The 25638-nt window shown below is 41.6% G+C and overlaps 1 protein-coding gene across 1 annotated transcript in view; it reads right to left on the bottom strand.

Annotated features, from left to right (window-relative positions):
• Positions 1 to 25638, bottom strand: part of pmm2 (phosphomannomutase 2) — a 37634-nt gene that overhangs the window by 8463 nt on the left and 3533 nt on the right. Inside the window, exons 3-6 of the mRNA XM_063059016.1 lie at positions 24227 to 24303; positions 23098 to 23189; positions 22029 to 22128; positions 492 to 567 (exon numbers count right to left, since the gene is read on the bottom strand). Coding sequence (XP_062915086.1) covers positions 492 to 567; positions 22029 to 22128; positions 23098 to 23189; positions 24227 to 24303 — 345 coding nt within the window. The remainder of the gene's footprint in view (positions 1 to 491; positions 568 to 22028; positions 22129 to 23097; positions 23190 to 24226; positions 24304 to 25638) is intronic.

Below are 25638 nucleotides of genomic sequence, written 5' to 3'. Positions count from 1 at the left end.
ATCTCAAACATATGTAGAAACATAAGAGTTCTTAAGATTGCTACTACCTTAGAGATAGTCTGAATCTCGTCCATCATCATCATTATCATTGTAAGTAAAAGATATAAAATTCTGTTTGATTCTCAGACATTCTACTTGATTTCTCCTGAACATATTTGTTCTTGATTGTTTAAATAAAGGCTCATTAAAATTACAGCTTTGGGCTGTCATAAACTTACCCTTATTTGACTGCATACCTGTCCTCAATGCAATAATTATACCTGTCCTCAATGCAATAATTATCTCAGTAAAGCAAAGCAAAAGTAAATTGAAAAATATAGAACAGCTTTATACAATGTATTATTTTATTAAATTACATGATTTTTTTTCTGACAAGGTGTTGCAGAACAATGAAGGATTACTAGTTTCTGTTTTTAATCATACATTTGCCTTAACTATTTCAAACTCGTTTTTTCCCCATTTTCCTACATAGTAAAGAGAATTATAATTACCTATAGAAAAAGTGAGCCCTTTCCCTGCAAATTCTCTTTGTAAATCAGCCACAAATCTTTCTCTGATTTTTTCTTTCTGTTATGAAACAAAGCAAATTTTAGATGCGAAGATGTATCAGTAAGAAATATACAGCTGAACAAAAATAATCTCTGTATACCTTCTACATGTAAATCAGTTACCAAGTTGAGTTTAGGGGTTGGTTTTCATTACTACAAATTTCCTCAACACAATAAAAGCAATGGAAAGTTAAAATATACATTCAAACTGCTAATGTGCAGTTCTTTCAATACAAATTATTCAACTTCCAAGTTATCGGTTTACAAAAGGGCTAAATTAATATTTCACCTTAATGAAAATTCTATTATTTCATCAGATCAGAACAAGTAGAAAATACATGCAAAATCATTAACAATATTCAATGATTTGTGCAGCCGATCACTTGGGTTTTTTGTGACAAGATGTCATCTGTGAATTAGACAGCGATTGGTAAATGTTTTTTCAAGAAAGTAATAACCCCACAGTACTGTCCTATCACTGACAGTATCTTATCGGTTGCACAAGGAAGAACGTTAGTGAGTGAAATGTCCTCATCTGAAAAATCACTCAACAACCCAAAATACTGACTTGCACATTGCATCTGTTTCTAATCCCCTTGCAAATAACACCTCTTGAACCATGCATTCAACTTTTATGAAGCAAACATAACAAAATAGCAGATTTGTTGATTGGCAAAGTTGACTCATCTAAATGCAGAGCAAATTCTGTTATCCCAAGTATGTTGCACAAAGTGTCTTCCATATTCTCAGCAATTTCATCTATTTGTCTTTGTGATCAGAGTTGTCACTGAGCAGAATCACTTTAAATATTTGGTCTCGTGACTTATGCAAAACCATACTCAGAACCTCGCTTTCGGCTGCAGAATTAGTTCTTCTCAAATTGTATGGGGCTGTCCAGATTTAGCAATGAGCAATGAAAAGTTGTATGTTTTGTTGAGAAGTGCTGGCAAACATATTTTGGAATGTTTTCCATTTCTGAAAGTTTTCACAAAGTGACTGAAAATAAGCCAAGTTCTTGATTGCTTTATCAGAGTGTATTCTCTTTAAATGTCAAGCAGCCTGGGCAGTTTCATTCCCTCATTTAAAAAAGCTTTTTCACACACAAGACAACATTGGCTGCTTGGTGCTGGTATAAATCCATATTTCAGATACCACACACTATACTGTTTGCACCTCTTTTTCATTTGGTCTGATTCTGCCATTTTCATTATGGATCAATGGCCATGGTCAAATGCCTATTGTTTCAAGTCCAACCTCATGTGTTGAGATCAATAAAGGGGAAAATTCAGGACATTATCATAGCTCAGGCAAAACCCGACTCTTGGCCTAAAGGTACATAAGGTGGGGCAGCAATGTCTCAGTTAGGCTGTGGGCTAGAGGAACGCGGTCAAGGCCATTCAGAAGGGGAGATTCTGAACTTCCCGCCTTTGAACGCTGTACCCTAACTCACAGAAAATTAGTCACTGTGTGAGTAGAGTTTGAAAACTGTACTACAGTAATGAACGGTAACAATGTGCAAGCTGGGCTTGTAAATAACACAATCTCTTCAGTCCAGATTTCTCACAATAAGCCAAATACAGAAGCGTCACATTGCTTTATTGCTTTTCAACAACTATAATGTGCTTCAAGCAAAGTCTAAGAGAACAGTGGGTTAGCAAGAGATGAGGTGATTACGTGATCATTGCAATCAACTATGAAGCATTGAGAATCAAATATTTATAAGTAATACATTTCTTAAATTAAGCTTGTAATCCCTCAGCTGTCCCCCCTGCTACCAAGTGCCCCCTTATTTTTATCAACCTCTTTGAAAGCCTACCATCCCCAGAGGGGTGATTTCACCCACTTTGGAAACCACTGAGCAAGATAAAAACCAAGAAACGTTGAAGACAATAAAAAATAGGCAATGGTCTGGATTGACATTAAAAGCACAGGCTGCTTCACAGACTAAGAGATTGCATATGCAAGAATCAAATGTTAAGACAATGGGAGTTGTATTAATTAGCTTGCATTAAACCAGGCAACAGGCCAAGTTATTTGCACCACTGTGACTTGGCAGACCAGCTGGATGCTGTCACTTAGCATCTCAAACATGGTGTGTGTATACTTGATTAGGGAAACTGTATAGTAGCATACTTGTTTTTGAGCTTGTTCTTGTGTTTCAAGAATAAGGGCATCAAAGGTGGAGAGGGTCAGTAACGTTAAATTCCTGTGTGTCACTAAATCAGAGGACCTGTCCTGGAACCATCTTATAAATTATTATCGCAAAGAAAGCATGGCAGTGCCTCTATTTCAGGAGTCTGCAGAGATTCAGCATGCCATTGAAAACCTCGGCAACTTCTATAGATCTGTGGTGGAAAGGGTACTGTCTGGTTGCAGTAAGGCCTTTTATAGAAACACCAATGCCTTTAACCGAAAATCCTACAAGAGATAGTGGATTCAGCCCCGTACATCACGGGTAAAGCCCTCCCAACCACTGAGCACATCTACATGAAAGTTGCCATAGAAAAGCAGCATCCATCATCAAAGGTCCTCACCACCCAAGTCATGCTCTTTTCTTGCTGCTGCCATCAGGTAGAAGGTACAAGTGCCACAAGACTCACACTACCAGATTCAAGAACGGTTACTACCTCTCAACCATGAGGCTCTTGAACAACAACATACAGCTACACTTATTTAAGGACTCTGTTATATTGTTATTTCATGCTCATTATCTATTGTTATTTATTTATATCTGCATTTGCACAGTTTGTTTACATTTATAGTTCCTGATGTTTACAGGTTACAGTAACTGTTCTATAGATATGCCTGCAGAAAAAGAGCCTCAGGGTTGCATGTAGTGACATGTATATGCTCTGATGATGAATTTTACTTGGTACTTAATCGTCGAAATTCACCAGATGCACCTAAAAGATATACTCGTATTGGTAAAAGCAAAATGTCTGAGGAATATCTGGGATGTTTCGGCCCAAGTTGTGCAGAATGATACATAGGCAACTACTGGAATGCCAATAATAAAGAAAAATGAGCCTACCACTGATTATGCAGAGTGTAATTATCAAGGATATGAGGAGTATTTATGGTTGAATGATCCAGGGAGAGATGTTTCATTTTTCCTGAAAATAATGAAGGCAGGCCTGAGCTCAGCCCTCCAGGAAGTTTTAGATTTGGGAAGAGCGGTGGGATCAACTTACTCTGCGATAGTGTCATGGGCTGGGGAGACAGACCAGAGGGAGAGAAGTTGTCGTAAAGTGGCTGTACTGTAGCTGCTGCGATGTCACAGAGAACTTGCTTTGTGTGCCAGCAACCAATAAATGCAGAAGGGCAAAGGAGATGATTTGTTTCAGCTGTGGCTTCTCAGGCCATGGTTGGAGGCAGTGTCCTAATAAGGGAAGAAGGTGTGAGAGTCGCTCACCAAAATGGGCAGAAGCCACACCAATGCCCTCTGTCTCATCTGATTGCCGACCAGATCATAGAGCTGGTGAGGACAACATCCAGGTCAGACAAATGGCTGGCAATAGCCTCCACTGCAAGTACTGGCCATGGACGTACACAAAGGGTTTATCAGGATACAGGGTCATCAGTGTTGATAACTGATCTACCCTTGCCTATGATTGGAGAGGTGATCTACAGTACCAGTGCAGGAGGTGAAACAACTACTGGCAGGATAAGAGAGCCTCAGGTGTTTGAGATTGAGGGAGTGTAGCTTTCTGCAGATTTTTTGGGTGTGCCCAATCAATGAGGGTCCTGTCCAGGGGATAGGTACACTGAGTAAGGCAGGTGCGATTATAGATTTGGAAAAGGGAGAAATAACAGACAAGACAGGGAGAGCAAACGTATTGCAAAAAGAACAACAGCAACAAACAATTGCTGATCAGAGAGAGCAAAGATAGTCCTCCCAAGGGTGAGCAAGTCATGGAAGGGAAGCAGCTTGAAAAGACAGGTTTCCTCCCAGGTGGATAGGACCGCAGGTTGTGCTCGGAACAGATGACATCTGTGTGTGTGTACAGACCCAACGAGGCAGCCAGCAGAAAAACTGGACTCAGGTTAAACAGAACAACTCTCCTCGTCACCCTCACAGACAGAACAAGGGATCAATTCCACCCACTAACAACGTCATTACACAGAATCTAAGTGAACACCAGCTCCATGCCACATCTGACCACAACCGATGGAAGTAGACCCACAGATGAAAGAGAATGGAAATGCAAATGGAGAGAGCTTGTCAGTGAACTTAGAAATATAATGGCAACTATACTTTGTAATGAAGGCTGGTTCTTGGTGGTAGATAATTAGTTGTACAGATCAGAATAGAAAGATATTGGGGAAAATAGATAGGAAAGGATCCGAGTTAAGCTTGAGACATCAAGTTTCACAACATCAATAGCAAGGCACACCAAGAGAGAAGAAATCATAGACAGGGTTGGATGGCAGCCACCCCAGCTGAATGGGGAGTGAACAGATATGCAGGGCCCTTTCAATGGCTGGGCCAGTGATCAAAAGGACAGTCCAGGAGGGTGTGCCACTGGGGCGAAGTCCTTGCAGCTATTCGACTAGAGATCACAAACCCTCCTGTATATTGATCCAAAAGACCGGTTGTCAAGATCATTCAGAAGGTCAAAGGGAATGGTGAAGACATGGCAAGGATTGGAGCTAGGATCAGAGCGGCGAAAAGAGTTGGTGGTGCCAGAGGAGAGAGGAGGGTTGGAGTGTTCAGGGAAGCTGGGGTGGGAAGAAGATGGAGGCTCCAAGAACCCAAGAGGTGACAGTGGAGCTAGAGAGACATGGGGTTGGGAAGTGGTGGTGGGGTAAGGGTTGTATTCATTGGATTGCTTCAAACCAGGCAACATGGCTACGTTATTTGCACCATTGTGACTTGACTGGAAGCTGGCAGACCAGATGGATGTTGTCACTGCACATCAAACACAGTCACAAGTAAAGGCAGTCAAGAGTTTTTGTGTACTTACCATATTTGTGTACTCGGAGACAGCCCTGACAACATTAATTTTAGGTATTTGTCTCTATCGTCAAAAGGTTTTGGAATATTTGTGCTAATTAGTTTCTCCCAAAGGTGTTTGGACCCTCATTGGTGTCTTATCTGTTACAGTATGCTTCCAATATGTATCTCAAAGGAACTATCTGGCAACCCAAAGTACTGAAGTAAACAATGTGATTGTAACTATTGAAATTATATTGAATCATCTACTGTTACGTTTGATGTTAAAGATATAAAAATGTGATGCATCTTTGGGTTCGTGAGCCTCTACTGAATGTGCCTCCACAATGATGCCTGTTTGTTGGGTTGAACAAACATCTCTACTGTCACCAGCTTTAGTGTCACTCCGGTGAATTCGTTCAGTCACAACGGGTCCTCTTACGCAAACTATTAACCATTTTTTCTGAATAATTAGCACCGTAGCGCTGATCCCCAAGTAGCCCCATAAGGTACAATCGCCCAACCAAAAAGAAACAACACTTATTGCTACAAAGTCTCAACAAATCACTTGCTGCTGAAAAATGTTTGGAAACAAAATCACAGACTTACTTTATTATACAGTTACTTACCACATTTCCACATGACTCCTTTTTTGGCTGAAATTGCATTCTATAAACTTTCAGTGTAAATGTTTAATTTAATTTGCTTTAACTTGTATTATCTGAAGTCTGTAATATTGACACATTGGGAGAATGTGCTGTTTGCCACACATGGCATAGTTAGAAGTTGAAGGGTCATTTGCACAATATGACCAAACCTATTGTAAAGCAAACACGAGGAAATCTGCAGATGCTGGAAATTCAAGCAACACACATGAAAAATGCTGGTGAACGCAGCAGGCCAGGCAGCATCTATAGGAAGAGGTACAGTTGACGTTTCGGGCCGAGACCCTTTGTCAGGACTAACTAAAAGAAGAGATAGTAAGAGATTTGAAAGTGGAAGGGGGAGGGGGAGGAATGGAGTTAAGAGCTGGAAACTTGATTGGCAAAAGGGATACAAGGCTGGAGAAGGGAGAAGATCATGGGACGTGAAGCCTAGGGAGAAAGAAAGGGGGAGGGGAGCCCAAAGAATGGGCAAGGAGTTATAGTAAGAGGGACAGAGGGAGAAAAAAAATACTAATAAATAAATAAATAAGGGATGGGGTACGAGGGGGAGGTGGGGCATTAGCGGAAGTTAGAGAAGTCAATGTTCATGGCATCAGGTTGGAGGCTACCCAGATGGAATATAAGGTGTTGTTCCTCCAACCTGAGTGTGGCTTCATCTTTACAGTAGAGGAGGCCGTGGATAGACATATCAAAATGGGAATGGGACGTGGAATTAAAATGTGTGGCCACTGGGAGATCCTGCTTTCTTTGGCAGACAGAGCGCAGGTGTTCAGCGAAACGGTCTCCCAGACTGCGTCGGGTCTCGCCAATATATAGAAGGCCGCATCAGGAGCACCAGACACAGTATATCACCCCAGCTGACTCACAGGTGAAGTGTTGCCTCACCTGGAAGGACTGTCTGGGGCCCTGAATGGTAGTGAGGGAGGAAGTATAAGGGCATGTGTAGCACTTGTTCCGCTTACAAGGATAAGTGCTGGGAGGGAGATCGGTGGGAAGGGATGGGGGGGGGGAACGAATGGACAAGGAAGTCGCGGAGGGAGCGATCCCTGTGGAAAGCAGAAGGGTGGGGGGAGGGAAAGATGTGCTTCGTGGTGGGATCCCGTTGGAGGTGGCGGAAGTTACGGAGAATTATATGTTGGACCCTGAGGCTGTAGGGTGGTAGGTGAGGACAAGGGGAACCCTACTCCTAGTGGGGTGGCGGGAGGACGGGGTGAGAGCAGATATGCGTGAAATGGGAGAGATGCGTTTGAGAGCAGAGTTGATGGTTGAGGAATGGAAGCCCCTTTCTTTAAAAAAAGGACATCTCCTACGTCCTGGAATGAAAAGCCTCATCCTGAGAGCAGATGCGTTGGAGACAGAGGAATTGCGAGAAGGGGATGGCATTTTTGCAAGAGACAGGGTGGGAAGAGGAATAGTCCAGGTAGCTGTGAGAGTCCGTAGGCTTATAGTAGACATCAGTAGATAAGCTGTCTCCAGTGATAGAGACAGAAAGATCAAGGAAGGGGAGGGAGGTGTAGGAAATGGACCAGGTAAACTTGAGGGCAGGGTGAAAATTGGAGACAAAGTTAATGAAGTCAACGAGCTCAGCATATGTGCAGGAAGCAGCACCAATGCAGTCGTCGATGTAGCGAAGGAAAAGTGGGGGACAGATACCAGTATAGGCTTGGAACATGGATTGTTCCATAAAGCCAACAAAGAGGCAGGCATAGCTGGGACCCATACGGGTGTCCATGGCTACAACTTCAGTTTGGAGGAAGTGGGAGGAGCCAAAGGAGAAATTATTAAGAGTAAGGACTAATTCCGCTAGATGGAGGAGAGTGGTTGTAGAGGGGAACTGGTTAGGTCTGGAATCCAAAAAGAAGCGGAGAGCTTCGAGACCTTCCTGGTGGGGGATGGAGGTATATAGGGACTGGACATCCATGGTGAAAATAAAGCGGTGGGGGCCAGGGAACTTAAAATAATTGAAAAAATTCAGAGCGTGAGAAGTGTCACCTATTGTAATTGTGGTTTAATAATAAACTCATCTAGATTTGATTAAGAAGATATACCAGTTTGTTTTTATGGTGTTATAGAAGGACAAGGAAAAAAGGTCATTGCATTGTTAGCTATGTTTTCTAGCAATGTGCAAATCAAAAATGAGGAAGTGGTACATAAGCACAACAAAATCCTTGCCAGACATCTAGAGAATACAGATAATCAGTTCCAGTGCTGCCTGAAAGACAGTGACCTTACAAAGCACACAAAGTAATTCAATTGCAATACCAGGTCTTAAATTACGAGTTCATATCCTCTTAATTTCTAAAGTTGAAGGGTGATATAAGGTACTGGATTCAATACTGGAAGTCTCTAAAGGAAAACTGCAGAGTAAAACATACATTTGGAGCCACTTAAGGATGAAACACAGGCATGCGTCTCTGAACTCAAAAACATTATGTATGCTGGTTGTTAGAAATTTCAGGATGAATGATAAAGATTTCTGGTATGTGAGGTATTAGGTTTAGCTCTGTTCCTATGTAATTCAAGTTTCTGATTACTGTAAACTAATGTAGTTGCTAACACAGCAAGTCTTTCAGGAATAATTACACCAATAGTAGTTTTCAGATCATAAGGCTCAATTTCATGAACGGCTTCAAAACAACCAGGAGAAACACTTCTTGCAAAAAACACTAAAAAAAAAATCAAAACTTTTGTTGACTTGAGACTCAACAATTCTACTTTTTGGAAAGACAATCCTTTGAACCCAACTGACCAACAGCCAGTTACCTATTTACAATGATAGCTTTTAGATTCTATCACACTTAACTGTAGTTAGTGGTGTACCCCAGTAATCATTTCTTGACCTCCAGTTATTTACTATTTATATTACTGGCATAGAGGAGGAAGCAGAATGCAAGATATTTAAATTTGCGAACAACACAAAGAAGTAGGTGAAAGGGCAACTCGTGATGAGAACATTGTGACCTCAATGAGTAGAGAGGTGGAGAGAGTGGATGAAAATTTGGCAAATGGAATTTCTTGTGAGACTCAGTAAGTGGGGAAAAAGGAGAGAAACTGCAAAAGAGTGAGTTTTTATTTCTATGATGAACCAGCACACCAATCGTGAGATGGAGAGCTACGAGAGAGGAGGTGGCGCACAGGTCTGGAAGCAAGTTTAAAAGGGGAAAGCTTTGCGGGAACTCAGCTATAACTGGTGTCCCAATCATGTGCTGGAGAACAGAGAAGGTTCAGGCATAAAAGGAAGACACTGCCTAGCGGAGTGGTCTGAGTCAGAGTGGTAGGGCTTTGGCTCATTCGGGCTTCGGCGTGGTAAGTGGGTAAGTAGGTGATGCAAGTGGCTTTTTCCTTGCATTTTTTGAGGAATAGACAGCATATCTGTAGGGTTAGTGATTTGCTCTGGGCGTCAGATGTGGGAATCCTAGGAATCTTCCAGTCTCACAGATGGCCACACCTGCGCCAGGTGCACCGAGATGCAGCTCCTGAGAAAACGTGTTAGGGATCTGGAGCTGCGGTTTGGTGACCCACAGCTTATGAGGGAAAGTGAGCAGTCGATAGGTAGGAGCTACAGGGAGTTAGTCACCCCGAGGCAGCAGGAGTTAGATAAGTGGGTGACTGTCAGGGAAGGGATGCAAAGAGCTCAAATAGTAGAGAGCACCCCTGTGGCCATCCCCCTCAGTAATCGCTATCTCGTTTTGGATGCTGTTGAGGGGAGTGACCTGACAGAGGACGACCAAAGTGATCGGGTCTCTGGCACTGAGCCTGGTTCCGTGGTGCAGAAGGAAGAGAAGATGATGAGGAATGTGGTAATCATAGGGAATTCCATAGTGATGGAGAACAGACAGGAGGTTCTGTCAACCTGATAGAGATACCCGCATGTTGTGTTGCCTCCCAGGTGCCAAGGTACGGGATGCCTCGGATCAGGTGCAGAGTATTCTGAAGGGAGAGGGTGAACAGCCAGAAGTCTTGGTATACGTTGGTACCAATGACATAGGTAGAAAAAGGGAGGAGATCCTGAAGAGAGAATTCAGGGAGTTGGGTAGGAAGCTGAAAAGCAGGACCTCCAGGGTAGTAATCTCAGGATTGCTGCCTGTGCCATGTGCTAATGAGTGCAAGAGTAGCACAATCAGGCATATTAACGCGTGGCTGAGAGGCTGGTGTAGAGGGCAGGACTTCGGGTTTCTGGATCATCGGGGCCTCTTCTGGGGGAGGTACAACCTGTACAAAGAGGATGGGTTACACCTGAACCCAAAGGGGTCCAATATCCTAGCAGGCAGGTTTAATAGAGCTATTAGGAAGGGTTTAAACTAATTTGGCAGGGGGATAGGAACTGGAGTGATAGAGCTGAGGAAGGGGGAAACAAATAAATCAAAGATAGTGTGCAACAGAGATGATAGAAAGAACAGGCAGGAGATGAGGCATAATCAGAGCCAGTGGGATGATCTACAAAGCAATAGAGGTGTGGTGCAGTTAAAACAGAAAGCAACAAATACTGGACTGAAAGTGTTATTTTTGAATGCATGCAGTATAAGAAATAAAATGGACAATCTTGAAATTCAGCTACAGGTTGGCAAGTATGACGTTGTGGCCATCTCTGAAACTTGGCTAAAGGATGGTTGCCATTGGGAGCTGAACATCCAAGGATAAATGATGTATTGGTTAGCAGGCAGAGCGGGTGGTGTGGCCCTGTGTATAAGAAATAATATTAAATCATTAGAAAGGGATGACATAGGATCAGAAGGTGTAGAGTCTCTATGGGTTGAGTTAAGAAATGGCAAGGGTAAAAGGACCCTAATGGTAGTTGTATACAGGCCTCCAAACAGCAGCTGGGGTGTGGATTACAAATTACAGCAGGAGATGGAAAAGGTGTGTCAGTAGTGCAATGTCCATAATTGGGGATTTTAACATGAAAGTGGATTGGGAAAACCAGGCCAGTACTGGATCTCAAGAGAGAGAATTTGTAGAATGACTAAGGGATGGCTCTTTAGAACAGCTTGTTGTTGAGCCCACTAGGGGATCAGCTGTGCTGGATTGGGTGTTGTACAATGATCCGGAGGAGGTAAGAGAGCTTAAGGTTAAGGAATCCTTAGGGAACAGTGATCACAACATGATTGAGTTCACTTTGAAATTTGAGAAGAAGGAAGTAAATTCCAATGTGTCCGTGTTTCAGTTGAATAAAGGAAATTACAATGGCATGAGAAGGGGAACTGGCCAAAGTTGACTGGAAAGGGACACTAGCAGGAAGGACAGAACAGCAATGGCTGCAATTTCTGCGAAAAATGAGGGAAGTGCAAGACAGATATATTCCAAATAAGGAGAAATTTTTGAATGGAAGGATACCACTGTGGCTGACGAGTGAAGTAAGAGAAAGTAAAAGCAAGAGAGAGGATATACAAGGAAGCCAGAGCCAGTGGGAAGATAGAGGATTGGGAAGCTTTTAAAAACTTGCAGAAGAAAACTCAGAAGGTCATTAGGAAAGAAAAGATGAATTATGAAAGGAAGCTGGCGACTAATATCAAAGAAGATACTAAAAGCCTTCAGTATATAAAGAGCAAAAGAGAGTTGAGGGTAGATATAGAACCAATAGAAAATAACACCGGAGATATTGTAATGAGAGATGCAGAGATGGCAGAGGAACTGCATGCATATTTTGCATCAGTCTTCACAGTGAAAGACATCTGCAGTATACCAGACATTCAAGAGTGTCAGGGAAGTGAAGTATGTGCAGTGAAAATTATAACTGAGGAGGGGCTCAGGAAGCTTATGGTCTGAGGGTGGATAAATCTCCTGGATCTGATGGAATGCACCCTCGGGTTCTGAAGGAAGTAGTTGGGAGAGATTGTGGAGGCATTAACAATGATCTTTCAAGAATTGATAGATTCCGGCATTGTACCAGATGACTGGAAAATTGCACATGTTACTCCACTATTGAAGAAAGGTGGGAGGCAGCAGAAGGAACTATAGATCTGTTAGCCTGACATCAGTGGTTGGGAAGTTGTTGGAATAGATTGTTAGGAATGAGATTATGGAGTACCTGGAGGCACATGACAAGATAGGCCAAAGCCAGCACGGTTTCCAAAAACAAAAATCCTGCCTGACTAACCTACTGCAATTTGTTGAGGAAATTACAAGCAGGGTATACAAAGGAGATGCAGTAGATGTGAATGTACTTGGATTTTCAGAAGGCCTTTGACGAGGTGCTGCACAGAAGGCTGCTTAGCAAGATAAGATCCCATGGAACTACAGGGGAATTACTAGCATGGGTGGAGCATTGGCGGATCGGCAGAAAACAAAAGACAAAGGGAATAAAGGGATCCTATTCTGGCTTGGTTGCCAGTTACCAGTGGAGTTCCACAGGGGTCGGTGTTGGGACTACTGTTTTTTACGATGTATGTCAATGATTCGGACTACGGGATTAAAGGATTTGTGGATAAATTTGCCGATGATACAAAGATAGGTGGAGGAGTGGGTAGTGTTGAGCCTGCAGAGACTTAGATAATTTAGGAGAATGGGCAAAGAAGTGGCAAGTGAAATACAATGTTGGAAAGTCTATGGTCATGCACTTTGGTGGAAGAAATAAATGGGCAGACTAGTACTTAGATGGGGAGAGAATTCAAAATGCAGAGAAGCAAAGGGACTTGGAAGTCCTTGTGCAGGATATCCAAAAGGTAAACCTCCAGGTTGAGTCAGCGGTGAAGAAGACAAATGCAATGTTGGCATTCATTTCTATAGAATATAAGAGCAGGGATGTGATGAAGTGAGACCACACTTGGAGTAATGTGTGCAGTTTTGGACTCCTTATTTTTGAAAGGATATACTGACATTGGAGAGGGTTCAGAGAAGATTCAGGAGAATAATTTCAAGAATGAGAGGGTTACTGTATGAGGAATGCCTGGCAGCTCTTGGGTACCCTGGAGTTCAGGAGAATGGGGGCGGGGTGGGGGAGAGCTCATTGAAACATTCCAAATGTTAAAAGGCCTGAACAGATTAGATACAGCAAAGTTATTTCCCATGGTAGGGGAGTCTAAGACAACAGAGTACCACTTCAGAACTGAAGGATGTCAATTTAGAACAGAAATGCAGAGAAATTACTTTAATCAGAGTGTGGTAAATCTGTGGAATTTGTTGCCACGAGCGGCTGTGGAGGCCAAGTCTTTAGCTGGATTTAAGGCAGAGATAGATGGGTTCTTGATTAGCTAGGGCATCAAAAGGTATGGGGAGAAGGTAGCGGAGTGGAGATGACTGGAAGAATTAGAACAGCCCATGACTGAATGGCGGAGCAGACTCAATGGGCCGAATGGCCTACTTCTGCTCCTGTATCTTATGTGGTCTTATGAAGTTGGAAATAAAAAGTTTTGTAGTTTGTAATGCAACATTTTGAATATTGTGCAGCTTTGGTCCCCTAACACATGGAAGGTTATAACAACATTGGATGCAATCAAGAGAGCTATCCAGGCTAATTCCTGGGATGAGAGCATTGTCTTATCAAGAGAAGCTAAACAAGCGAGGTCTGCTTTTGGAGTTTAGTAGACTAATGGGTGATCCTACTGAAGTCCTCAGACTTGACAGAGTAGATATCAAAGGATTTTCACTCATGGAAGTGTCTTGAACAAGGGGACTTTTTCTCTTTATTTTGAAATTGTCATTTAAAATAGTTTACAGAAATTTCATCTCGCAGAAGATGTCGAAACTCTGGAATAATGAGCTCTGGAAGCCAGCTCATTAGAAGTATTTTAGGAGGAGGAAGATAAATATTTGAAAGATTGGGAATTGAGGGGCTGTGGAGATCAGACACAGATCTGAGACCTGGGGTAGATTAGTTGTCATCATTTTGAATGGCATGGCAGAATTGAGGGTCTGGGTAGCCCACTACAATTTCCATTTTCATGTGTTTAATGTCAGGTCGTGCTGAGGAAATTCAGTTATAGAAAACTTGCAGAACTCTTTTTTATTAAAATCTGCATTAAAAAATGCAAATCACTTATGGTGCTATAGCACCACCATGTGACAAAGTTTAGAGACTTCAATGAAAGTTAGGCTGATTTTATATTAGTCACTGAGGTGAAAAGGAAAGGTACATTAGACTAAAGACTTCCCCTCTTGTGTCTAGCTATCTATATACTACTAAAATTCTCATGCTCTGTTTGTGACCTCCCATTAGCGCAAACAGTGCATTGCAGCGGCACTATTTTTGGCTAAATCGACTTAAAATGTGCTAACTTACAGAATGCAGGCAAAGTTCAGGGTTATATATTCGTATAAAATTGCTCACTGGCCAATTCAACAGCCCCGCTTTCACCCTAGAGCCGATGTCAGCCATGATGGAAACCGTGATGCCACACCACAACGCATGCACATGGCCAGCCTCAGAAGCTCACAGCAGCGACACCAACCGCAGCAAAAGGGCAGGGCAGCTCTATTTCGAGTGGTCACATTCTGCTAATCACCATCAGCACGTGCAGGATTGGGACAGATCAAACTGAGACCCATCAATAAGAGATAATTAAATGTTATCGTAATGACGTACTTCGAGACACTCATCAAAGGACAGCAGTGACTATATCACGTCCATTTAAGAGAGCGCCAACCATATCATCAAGAAATATCAGCATCCTGGAGGCTTTGGTGTTATTGCTTCGTATCTTCTATCCAGCAATAGGGTAAAAAAAATATGGTCAGCCTAATTATGCCGCGTGGAAAGAGAAGGGGGGTATTATGGTCAAGAGACGACGCCAAAAATCGTCGGGAAGCGGCAAGGAGAGGGAGAGAACAAGAATCGGATGAGGCCAGGGCCGCACGACTCCAGGATCAAAGAGTCAGGACAAAAAAGATAAGAGAAGAAGAGACAGAGGAGGAGAGGCATGCACGTCTCCAAAAATGACAACAACTGGCATAGGAGGAGGAGAGATGAAGAGACAAAGGAGCTGAGAAATGCACGTCTCCAGGATCAGAGACAAACAACAAACAGCAGAAGAGATGAAGAGACGGGGGATGAAAGGGCTGCATGTCTCTAGAATGATAAAAACAGGCAGAGGAGGAGGAGAGAGGAAGAGACAAAGAAGCAGAGGAATGCACATCTCCAAGACCACAGAAAAAGAATAAGCAGAAGAGATGAACAGACAGTGGATGAAAGGACTGCACATCTCCAGAATGACAACGAAAGGCACAAGGGTGGCAGTTCAACCAGAGGTGATGCCATCATAAGTGTCCTTCGTTAAACGAGGAGCTATATTTGCCTTGCTATGTGTTGTTCTTCTTTAATAAACTGAAGTTTTCTTCTTCAATTTCCAAAGCAAATCAATACCAATAGCATTCAGGAAAATTTAATGTTCATTCTGGTCACATCAGACTGCACTACCCTTCTCTCAAAGGGTGCCCCAACAGGTCACCCCATTGTCTAGTACCAAATAACTTTCCTTAGCTCATCCAACCAGGAAGACTCAATAGATCTTCTTTAACTAATAGTTTTCAACTTAACACTCATCTATTCCCCAACAGCAATAACCCCCACCCCTGACTTAGATCACTTGAGGATATTTACTTTTTTTTTAAAAACACACACAATTTTACATGGTAATTTCTCAAACATTTTGTTTATAGGATGAGAGGTTTTACTAACAGTTCTGAGATAAATCTCCTTTCTTTCCGCTCCTCTACAGACAATAAGCAGAACCACACACATCATTTAAGTGTGAGACGATCAATTCAAATATAATTTGGGTAAGCCAATCCTCAGCCTACAGAGCCGATATACCTTTCCCTAACCGAGCTTCATCTACCACCTGCCAGCTCGTACTCCTTTCCCTCCACCCCACCTTCTTTATCCCGGCTTCTTCCTACTTCCTTTCCAGTCATGATGAAGCATCTTGGCCTGAGATGTTGACTGTTTATTCCTGCCTGGCCTGTGGAGTTCCTCTAGCACTGTGAAAGACTCTAGGTTTCCAGCGGTTGTAGAAATCTCTTGTGTCTAGATGTACACTTCACATGCTTTTGTTTGGAGGTTCACTATGACTAGAAAATGAGTGAATTAAAACCCCATGGACAACACTTCACGGGTAATTAGACTTTATTCAAATTCAAATATTCAAATAGAATTTGCTGCTTGAATTCTTATCTTGCCTATCATAATCTCAATGGCCACTATTTTAGGTATACCTGCTTGGTCATGCAAATATCTAATCAGCCAAACATGCGACAGCAACTCAATGGTTAAAAGCATGCAGACATGGTGCTTTGAACATCTCAGAAACTACTGGTCCCCTGGGATTTTCACACACACCAGTCTCTAGAGTTTACAGATAATGGTGCAAAGAACAAACACATCCAACAAGAGGCAGTTCTGAGGGCAAAAATGCCTTGTTAATGAGAGAGGGCAGAGGAGAATGGCCAGACTGGTTCAAGCTGACAGAAAGGCAACAGTAACTCAAATAACAGTTACAACAGTGGTGTGCAGAAGAGCATCTCTGAATGCACTACAAATCTTGAAGTGGTTGGGCTACAGCAGCAGAAGATCAGGAACCTACACTCAGTGGAGGTACCTAATAAAGTGACCACTGAGTATAAATGTGCAGTACATAGCACTTATTTGAATTACATTTCTAACCATGTCACTGTCACTACATTGGAAGAAAATGAATCAGAGACTCAGAAATCCAGAGCAAGAGGAGTATAACATCTGGAGGAGTAATACAACACAAAATTAGGCCCTCCGATCGAACTGGTCGATGCTGACCATAGCATCCTCCCTGATGCACCCAGTTGCCTGTGTTCAGCCCATAACCCTCTAAGCCCCTCCCCCTATTTATCTAACCAAATGCCCCTTAAATGTTGCAGTTGTACCCACATTGACCACATTCTCTGCCAGCCCATTCAAGGTATTCACTACCTTCTGTGCAAAGTAGTTACCTCTCAGGTCTCTCCTAAATCTCTCCCCTCTTATCTTGTTGCTCTGCCCTTTAGTTTAGGACTCCCTAGCCGTGGGGAAAAGACGATCTTATACCCCTTCTGATTCTGTAAATTCTTGTGAGGTCATCCCTCATTATCCTCAACTCAAGGAAATAAAGATCCAGTGTGCCGAACGCTCCCTACAGCTCAGGCCCTCTAATCCAGGTAGCATCCTCGTAAATTTCTCTCCTGCACTCTCTCCAGCATGACAATGCCTTTCTTATAATATGGTGATCAAAACTACACAATACTCCAAGTACGGCCTCATAACATCTCACTGAACTGCAATACAATTTTCCTACTCCTGAACTTGGTGCCCTGACTGAAGGTCAAAATGCTAAGCATCTTCTTTACCACCCAGTCAATTGTGCGGCTACTTTAAGCAAACAGTGCACTTGCACTCTCAGATCCCTGCATTCCACAACACTCATCAGTGCCTGCCATTCACTGTATAGGTCCCACCCTGGTTTCAGTGTCCAAAATGCAACACCTCACAGTTATCTCACTTGAAATCCATTTGTCATTCCACAGCCCATCTCGCTAAATGACCAAGACCTCTTTGCAATTCATTGTAGCTTATTTCACTATCAACAGACCGCCAATTTAGTATCAGCAAACTTGCTAATCATCCCACGTACATTCACATCCAAATCACCAAATAGTGAATACCAGACCCTGGAGCACTCCACTAGACACAGGCCTCAAGTTGGAGAATTGACCAGCAAACATCATCTTCTGCCTCCCAGCATGGAACCAATTCAGAATTCACTCTGCTAGCTCCCCAGTATCCTAAGCAATCAGATCAGGCTGCCATGCAGGATCTTGTCAAAGGCCTTACTAGTCTACATAGAAAGCATCCACTGCCTTATCCTCACCTATTCTCTTAGTTACTTCTTCAAAAAAATCCAAAACAGTTCATCAGACATCATTTGCCACGCTCAAAACCATGCTAACTATTCCTGATCAGGCCACAACTATCCAATCAATAGCTGATCTTGTCCCTTAGAATTTCTTCCAGTAACTTTCCTATGATTGAACTCAGGCTCACCAGCTTGTAGTTCCACACCCAGTTCTTGGTTCACTTCATGAACAGTGGAACTCTCCAATTTTCTGAAACTTTATACAGGTCGACCATCTTGAATCTGGCAATCAGTAATCCAGTTCCACAGCTGGTTCGTTTTCTACAGCCTAATTTCAAATTTCCTGCATTGCCGCGCCAACACTGATTTGGTGGCACCATTTGCAGTATCAGCTGCTGGCATGGTCTTTAAAAGCAACAAGTGATTCTTGTAATATTCTCTATTTATTTTTATAATCTTTGCTTATCTAGCCCCAGTCATGTCTTCATTGAATAAAGGAAGTGTTTCTCATGACATAAAGCATAAACACTACATGTTATCTATAAAAGGTAAGGTGGTATTTCTGAAAAAAATTGTCAGTGGTGCGTCTGAAAAGCATATGCGACTTGTGCAATATTGACTCTTCCATAGTTTATGATATAAAGAAACAAAGAAAATGGTTTTAGTTCTTTACTGACAGTGAATCGGAAAAAAAACTAATGTGTACAACTAGATAACATTCTCATAAAGTGGTTTAAACTCCGCATCAGTGAAGGTGTAGAACTATCAGGACAGATGGTGAAGGAAAAAGCAAAATTATGAATTAGGACTTGATTATGCGTGCAATTACGGTGAAGGGTGGCTTCAGCACTTCAAGCAGTGACATGGCATAAAATTTTGTGCAGTGTGTGTTGAAACACAGTCAGCAGACAAGGGAGCAGCAGCAGTTTGTTGATGACTTCGCCAAGTTAGTTTCTGATGAAAATTTAAGTCACGAGCAGGCCAACAATGTGGAAGAATCGCCTTATATTGGCGTTGTACTCCAAGACGAACACTAACTAGAGGATGCAGAATCACCAACAGGTTACAAAGCATCAAAAGATTGTGTCACTGTGTTGGACTTCTCCAACGCTGCAGGAAGCCACAGGTGGAAGTTGTTAGTCACTGGCAAAAGTTTATGTCCCAGAGCTTTGAAAGGTATGAAGCAGTTTGCAGTAATTTACCTTGCCAACAAAAAAAGATGGATTATAACTGACACTACATTGGAATTGTATCTGCCATTTCTCTGCCCATTTCTGCAACTGATCTATATCCAGCTATATACTTTGACAATCTTCTACACTATCCACAATGTTACTAATCTTCATATTGTCTGCAAACTTACTCACCCACCCATCCACGTTTTCATCCAATATCATAAACAGCAGAGGTGCCAGTACAGGTCCCTGTGGAACACCAGTACTCATGGACCTTCAGCCAAAGTAAATCCCATTGACCATTGCCCTGTCTTCTACCAGCAAGCCAATTCTGAATCCAAACAGCCATGCATCTCCTTTGGGGAGATCAGAGAATTTCGATTATGAGATATTAAGGGAATTTTGACAGTAAGTGGGATTTATAGTTTGCTTTACAGGAAAAATCAACTAAAATACTATAAATTTCCAGTTTTTTAAAAAACTTGTAAATTATTTTAACCATCTCTGTAAAACCACTAGAAATCAGAATAAAGTTTATATCATTGGCAAATATCACAAAATTTGTTGTTTTGCGGCAACTCTATATTGCAATATACAATAAAAAACTAAATTAGAATAAGAAATAAGAAAATTATAAATTAGAGTATAAAAATAAATTAACTAAGTAGTGCAAAGAAAAAAATGAACAGAACAAACCAGAATGAAGAACAGTGACAGTAAATGTTTTCTTCTACATTAAAAGAGTTCAGGATAAATTTTATTCCTTGTGTAAAAGGAACAAATTACAAGTTCCTAAGTCACATATTACAAAGAATGAAGAGTTGATCAAAACACATCTTAAATAGAAACATCAATTTAGCCTGAAATTATTCCATAATTCAAAGCCAATGGCAGGGATGTCATCAGTTATATGAAACGCCTGAGGCACAGGAGACTGCAGATGCTAAAATCTGGAGTAAAAGAACAAACTTCTGGGGGAACCTAAGAAAAGGATAATCAGCATTTCAGATGCTAATTGAGAGTTCATCCAACAGTTCATATATTGCTACACATGAAATGCACCTGTTAAAAAGATGGATATGCAATTAACACTTCTCATAACAGTAACAAATTATTTGAAAGTGAAATGAAATATATATGTAACATCGTGGTTAAGAACACGTTTTATTGTATTTCTACTGCTATGCTGTGAGGTATTTTATTTTAGCAGTTTTTCTGCAAACGCAGTGTGTTTTGTTAAGCTTCACAGACTAGTGTTTTGGTTTCGGCTGAGATAGGGAGTGTTTGCTTAGCTTAGCCTAGGAATGTTGCATCAGCCATTTGGGCAAACACGAGGAAATCTGCAGATGCTGGAATTTCAAGCAACACACATAAAAGTTGCTGGTGAACGCAGCAGGCCAGGCAGCATCTAATGGAAGAGGTACACTGCAACTTTTATGTGTGTCAGCCAGTTGGGTTTGTCTGGTGCCAGTGGGATGCCATGGAACATTCGAGAGTGCTGGACAGGATTAGATTTTTGAATGACAGTAGTCTGGTTTTGAGTCTTTTGTTGGGAAGTGCTGGAAGGCAAAGATGGTGCAGAGCAAAGCACAAGGGAAGATGCTCGCAGAATGCCACTTGAAGGAAAGACCCCATGTAGGAAGTGCTTTGTGCAGATGAATGGTTCCAAGGAGAAAATGCCAATACTGAGTTAGCCAGTTCATTTGAAATGGTTTTCCAGGGAAGTTTGAATTGTGGCTGGCGTCCCTCACCCAGAGGGCGTGAGAGTACTCATGCACTGAGTAATCAAAGTGAAGCACCAACTACTCCAGAAATGAGCTCCAGTGGTTATGTGCACATTTAGACTGGTTTAACTGTAGTAGGCCCTTTCTCTATTGTGTTTGTTAAAGTTGAAATACTGGTAAATATACTCCCATTTTAATTTGATGCTGGTGTAAGATCTGTTATTTCCTAGTGAATGATAACTGCTTGGGGCAGCATTTACACAACGATCACCATAATTTCCATTCCCTCATCAGAACATTCCAACTTTCCTGTTTGGTTGAACTGAATCATACCAATCCTAGACGTGTTCTGCTTATTGAAGGAGGCCTTCTGTTACCCAGGTGATGCTTAGTCTCATTTCTCACTGTCACCCAGGTGATGCTTAGTCTCATTTCTCACTGTTACCCAGGCGATGCTTAGTCTCATGGCCGTTAGCCAGAGTTAGCTAATGAACCTGGTTTATTATAAGCCACTGTGAGGTGGTCACATATACACTTATGATTATGTAATGCTTATATCAATGTCAAACACTTCTCATTCACAGACAAATTTGTATAAAAGAAGTAAATGTTCTGCTTATCACAATTTTACGCTTTGCCAAGAAAAGGGTAGGGGTTGGTGACGACATCTTACTTGGGGCCCCCTTGGTCTGAGTGAAGAATGGAAGAGGCCAGTCAGAGCAACATCAAGTGATACGGCATCCTTCCATTCTGGAGATAAAGGGCATAGCTCATTCCTTTGGAACTTGCTGCATCTGAGACCTTAAGTGGTGCAACCTCAGTTCCCAAGGCACCATATGGAGTATTATTGTTGCCAACTAGACGAAGTATAGGGAAAGAATCTATCTTTCCTCAACCTATTTAACCCAAAACAGGCATTTCTTATTAGTGCTGCATACATTTAGCACCATTTTTCATCTTTTGACTAAGGTAACTATAGTAGGGGTTCCCAATCTTGCTTAATGTTACTGGCTCACAACATTAAGAACAAAAGATTGGGAACCCCCTGCTCTATTGTGATCTCAACATTACCTCAGCCTGTAATTGCTTTCATTCAAATTATTTTTACTTGTGAAGATAACCTTCAATGACTACTTCCTACATCAGTTCATCCAAGAGTTGAACAACATTTAGAAATGAACTTACTTTATCAAGTTCAAAGAATTCAATACGTTCTTCTTGGCTGCAGCTTCTACCAATTGGACTGATGTTCAGCATTCCATTACGGAATTCAACAAAGGTGCCTCTGTGAAAGAAAGGTAGTTTTATATACAGCCGCTAATCTCCATTAATGTTTAGATGTGGTAAATTTAAGCTGCTTTGAATAGAAAAATAAATGACATTGACTAATATCCTATCGGATTCTTTAGCACTGAGTTTTGAACATGATCTGCTCAGGAAATACATCCTCAAATATAATTTTGCTATCTTTGGGGATGTATTTTAGTTTTAATTGTCCAGAGCTATTCAATCAAATGGCGTGAATTCAAAGAAATCAAATTCAGATCAAGTAATTAAAGATACAAACTCATAGTTGTTCAGTCATTTAGTCGAGTCCGACTTTTCGTGACCTTGTGGACCATAGGGTTTTAATGGCAAGATACAGAGGTAGATTGCCAGACCTTTGCTCCGCGCAGACACTGCTGCTGCCCAGGCTGGGACCTGGCTGGGTGTGAGTTTAGGACCATCTGCCTTGAAGTCCAGTGCCGATGCCACAACAACACCAGCCGGCCCTAATACTCATATGCAATGTTTAAATTCAGGATATATTTTACAAGAATGTGATTCAGGTTTTGCAAGTAAATCATCCAAATCTCAAAGGCAGGAATTACAGACAATTACTCCTATCACATGCTATCCAACACAAGAATAGACAACCTTCAAGATAAGTGGATGGTCATTTAAAACTGAGGTATATATGAATTCTCATTTGAAATTCTCTATCCTTTAGGGTTGAGAGGCCAGATCATTGGAGGAAGATATTTTGGAAAGATTGCGAATAGAAAGTTATGTGTAACTGCCACAAAAGAGGTGTTGAGGCCTGGGCTGATCTGCCATGATCACTTTGAATGGCTGGGCAAGCAGCCTTCTCCTGCTAAGTTTCCTTCTGCGCAATATGATGGAGGAGTACAAAGTTCAGATTTTGGAGCAGTGGAGCAGGTGTGACTTGTACTAAAAATGAGTGGTCTAATTGTAAAAATTCTTTCTGTTTTACCTTTTTCTTGGCAACTTAATCTTGGCCATATAATTCAAAGAATAGTTGATTAAGTTCTGAAGTATTTCCTCACCAATATGGTTCTGGATGTTCTTAAACAGAGAGATAAAAGAAATTACCCATTAAAACAACCTGCCTGCAAGTTCGTTTCATATCATGTAGAATAACGATGGCAGTCAGAAGTCTAAAATCCATTATGAACTATGCAAACAGCCATAACAGTCAACTGGAGGTTGCCACATTCATTGGTTTAAAGTTCTCAAGATGCTAACATAATTTAAGCAGGAAGATTGATAATGACTTTAAAAAAAAAGGGAGTGAACCTCTCCCACTAATTGTTCTTGGGCCATCCTTAATGATGACGTGGCCCAGCAAATGAGTGCTTTTGGCAAGGCCTCCTCCCATTAGCTGTTTAACAGTCAGGCACCATTCACGACGGTATTTTGTAGGTCAGCAGAGGTTCAATCTGATCCACTGCTGGTCAGGATATTTCTTTCTGTCTACTGCACGCTATTTAGCAGCTTCATTAGGGTGGTACCTTATTTTTCGGTATGCTGTTAGTCTCCTCCCCTGAACAGAACAAATCCGCTAACTTGACAACTGATGAAGTAGGGGTATTTGCTTACAGATTTTGCTGGTGTACCTTTTTTCTTGCAAATTCGTTACACCATATAGATACTAGACTTTATGGTCCAGTCTACTTTGAGCCTATCTGATTTTGTACAATTGTGTCATACTATACCATGGAGAATGTACTACAGGTTTTATGTGGTAATAACTTTTACCAACCCTGCAAAGGAAAGTTATATTTACCACAGGTTGGTTAATGAAAATGAGGTAAAGTAGGCTTAACTATCATGTTGGCAGAGCCAGTTTACAAGTAAAGTTCTTTAGGATTTGGCCAGCCTAGACTACACACAAACAGGTGCTACAGATTGTCATTCAAGTGCTTGCTTAAACTTTCCAGTTATGTGGTAGCATAACAGGTACATCAAGCTGCTAGCTCATTACTCACTTTAATGGGGCTTGAGTTAGACTAGATTGAGAATACATGCTGCTGATGAGACCAAAATATTTATTTCACCTTTTAACTCATTCAAGTGATGATCACCTTTGGTTAGAAACTTACCTGTACAGCCAGAAGTTTGCCAGCTTTATATGCAACTAACCCATTTTCAGCAAACACGTAATCAGCTTTTGAAAGAACTGGAAGAAAATGGCAGCCATTAAAATCCAGAATAATCAGAAGGTTCATGTTCTTTAGGATATACTGCAACTTTTCTTATGTACAGTCCATTAATCTGGTTTACTTATTTATTGCTTCACATCTGACTGACAAATCAAAGCCATTAGATAATACTGCAGTACAACTCCCATAATCTGCTATCGGACCATTTGGATAGGGGTGAGGGATTGGTCATGATTCCCAATGTCCAGCTTGCTGTGGTCTAGGTTCTAATAATTATTTGCCTCTCTTCCTGTGCTAATTTTAAAGTTACCCATTTCTCGGAAGTATAACAAGTATATACAGTATAACAAGTAAAATGTTAATTAAAACGCAATAGGCTGCAGAATTTGCAAACATGCCAGATATCCAGAAATTTAATCTATTTTAAAACAAACATTAAATTGTGTCGGTGCATGAATCATTTTGTTATATATAGAGGTATCCTCCATCAAGGCTGACAGGTCTGAACTACACTTGCTCCATTTCACACAATGCAGCCCTCACTCTCCTATCACAAAACAATGCAGAACTCCCCTGTTCTCATCTTCCAACACCTCAGCCTCCACATTTGATGTATGTACCATGCATCCTCTCTATTTTCTAGCTTCAATGTGAAACATTTTGCCCTCCTGACCCCTTCTCTGCATTCCTAAGGGACTACAATGCAATGTCCACTCCTCTCCTCCTGGAACTTTCCCAGGCAATTTCAGAAGAAACTTCTTATTCCTCTTCTCTTCCAGGGACCTAAACACTCAATTCCAGCTGAAGCAGTCATTCAGCTGTACCTCTCTAGTTTAGTACACTCTATTCTCCGTTACACTGGAGAAATCAAATGCAAATTCGTGACCGCTTTGCAAAATGAGGGTGTCTATCATTTTAATTATCTATTCCACTCTAACTTCTTCAGTTGTTCCAATGGAGCTTATAGCACGTCAAGAAACAGCATTTTATCTTCTAACTTGGCATATTTCAAAGGGTCTAAACTATTTCAAACAACCAGTCTTTCCAGTTTGTGTCAGAACTAGTTATGATGAAATATCAAACAACAGGAATTCTGCAGATGCTGGAAATTCAAGCAACACACATCAAAGTTGCTGGTGAAGGCAGCAGGCCAGGCAGCATCTGTCTGGGTAGCCTCCAACCTGATGGCATGAACATTGACTTCTCTAACTTCTGCTAAGGCCCCACCTCCCCCTCGTACCCCAGCTGTTACTTATTTTTATGCACACATTCTTTTTCTCACTCTTCTTTTTCTCCCTGTCCCTCTGAACATACCTCTTGTCCATCCTCTGGGTCCCCCCCCCCTTGTCTTT

Source organism: Mobula hypostoma, chromosome 9, assembly GCF_963921235.1.
Source record: "Mobula hypostoma chromosome 9, sMobHyp1.1, whole genome shotgun sequence".
Taxonomy (NCBI): Eukaryota; Metazoa; Chordata; class Chondrichthyes; order Myliobatiformes; family Myliobatidae; genus Mobula; species Mobula hypostoma.
The sequence above is the reverse complement of the archived record's forward strand: the minus strand, read 5'-3'. Positions and strand labels throughout refer to the sequence as shown.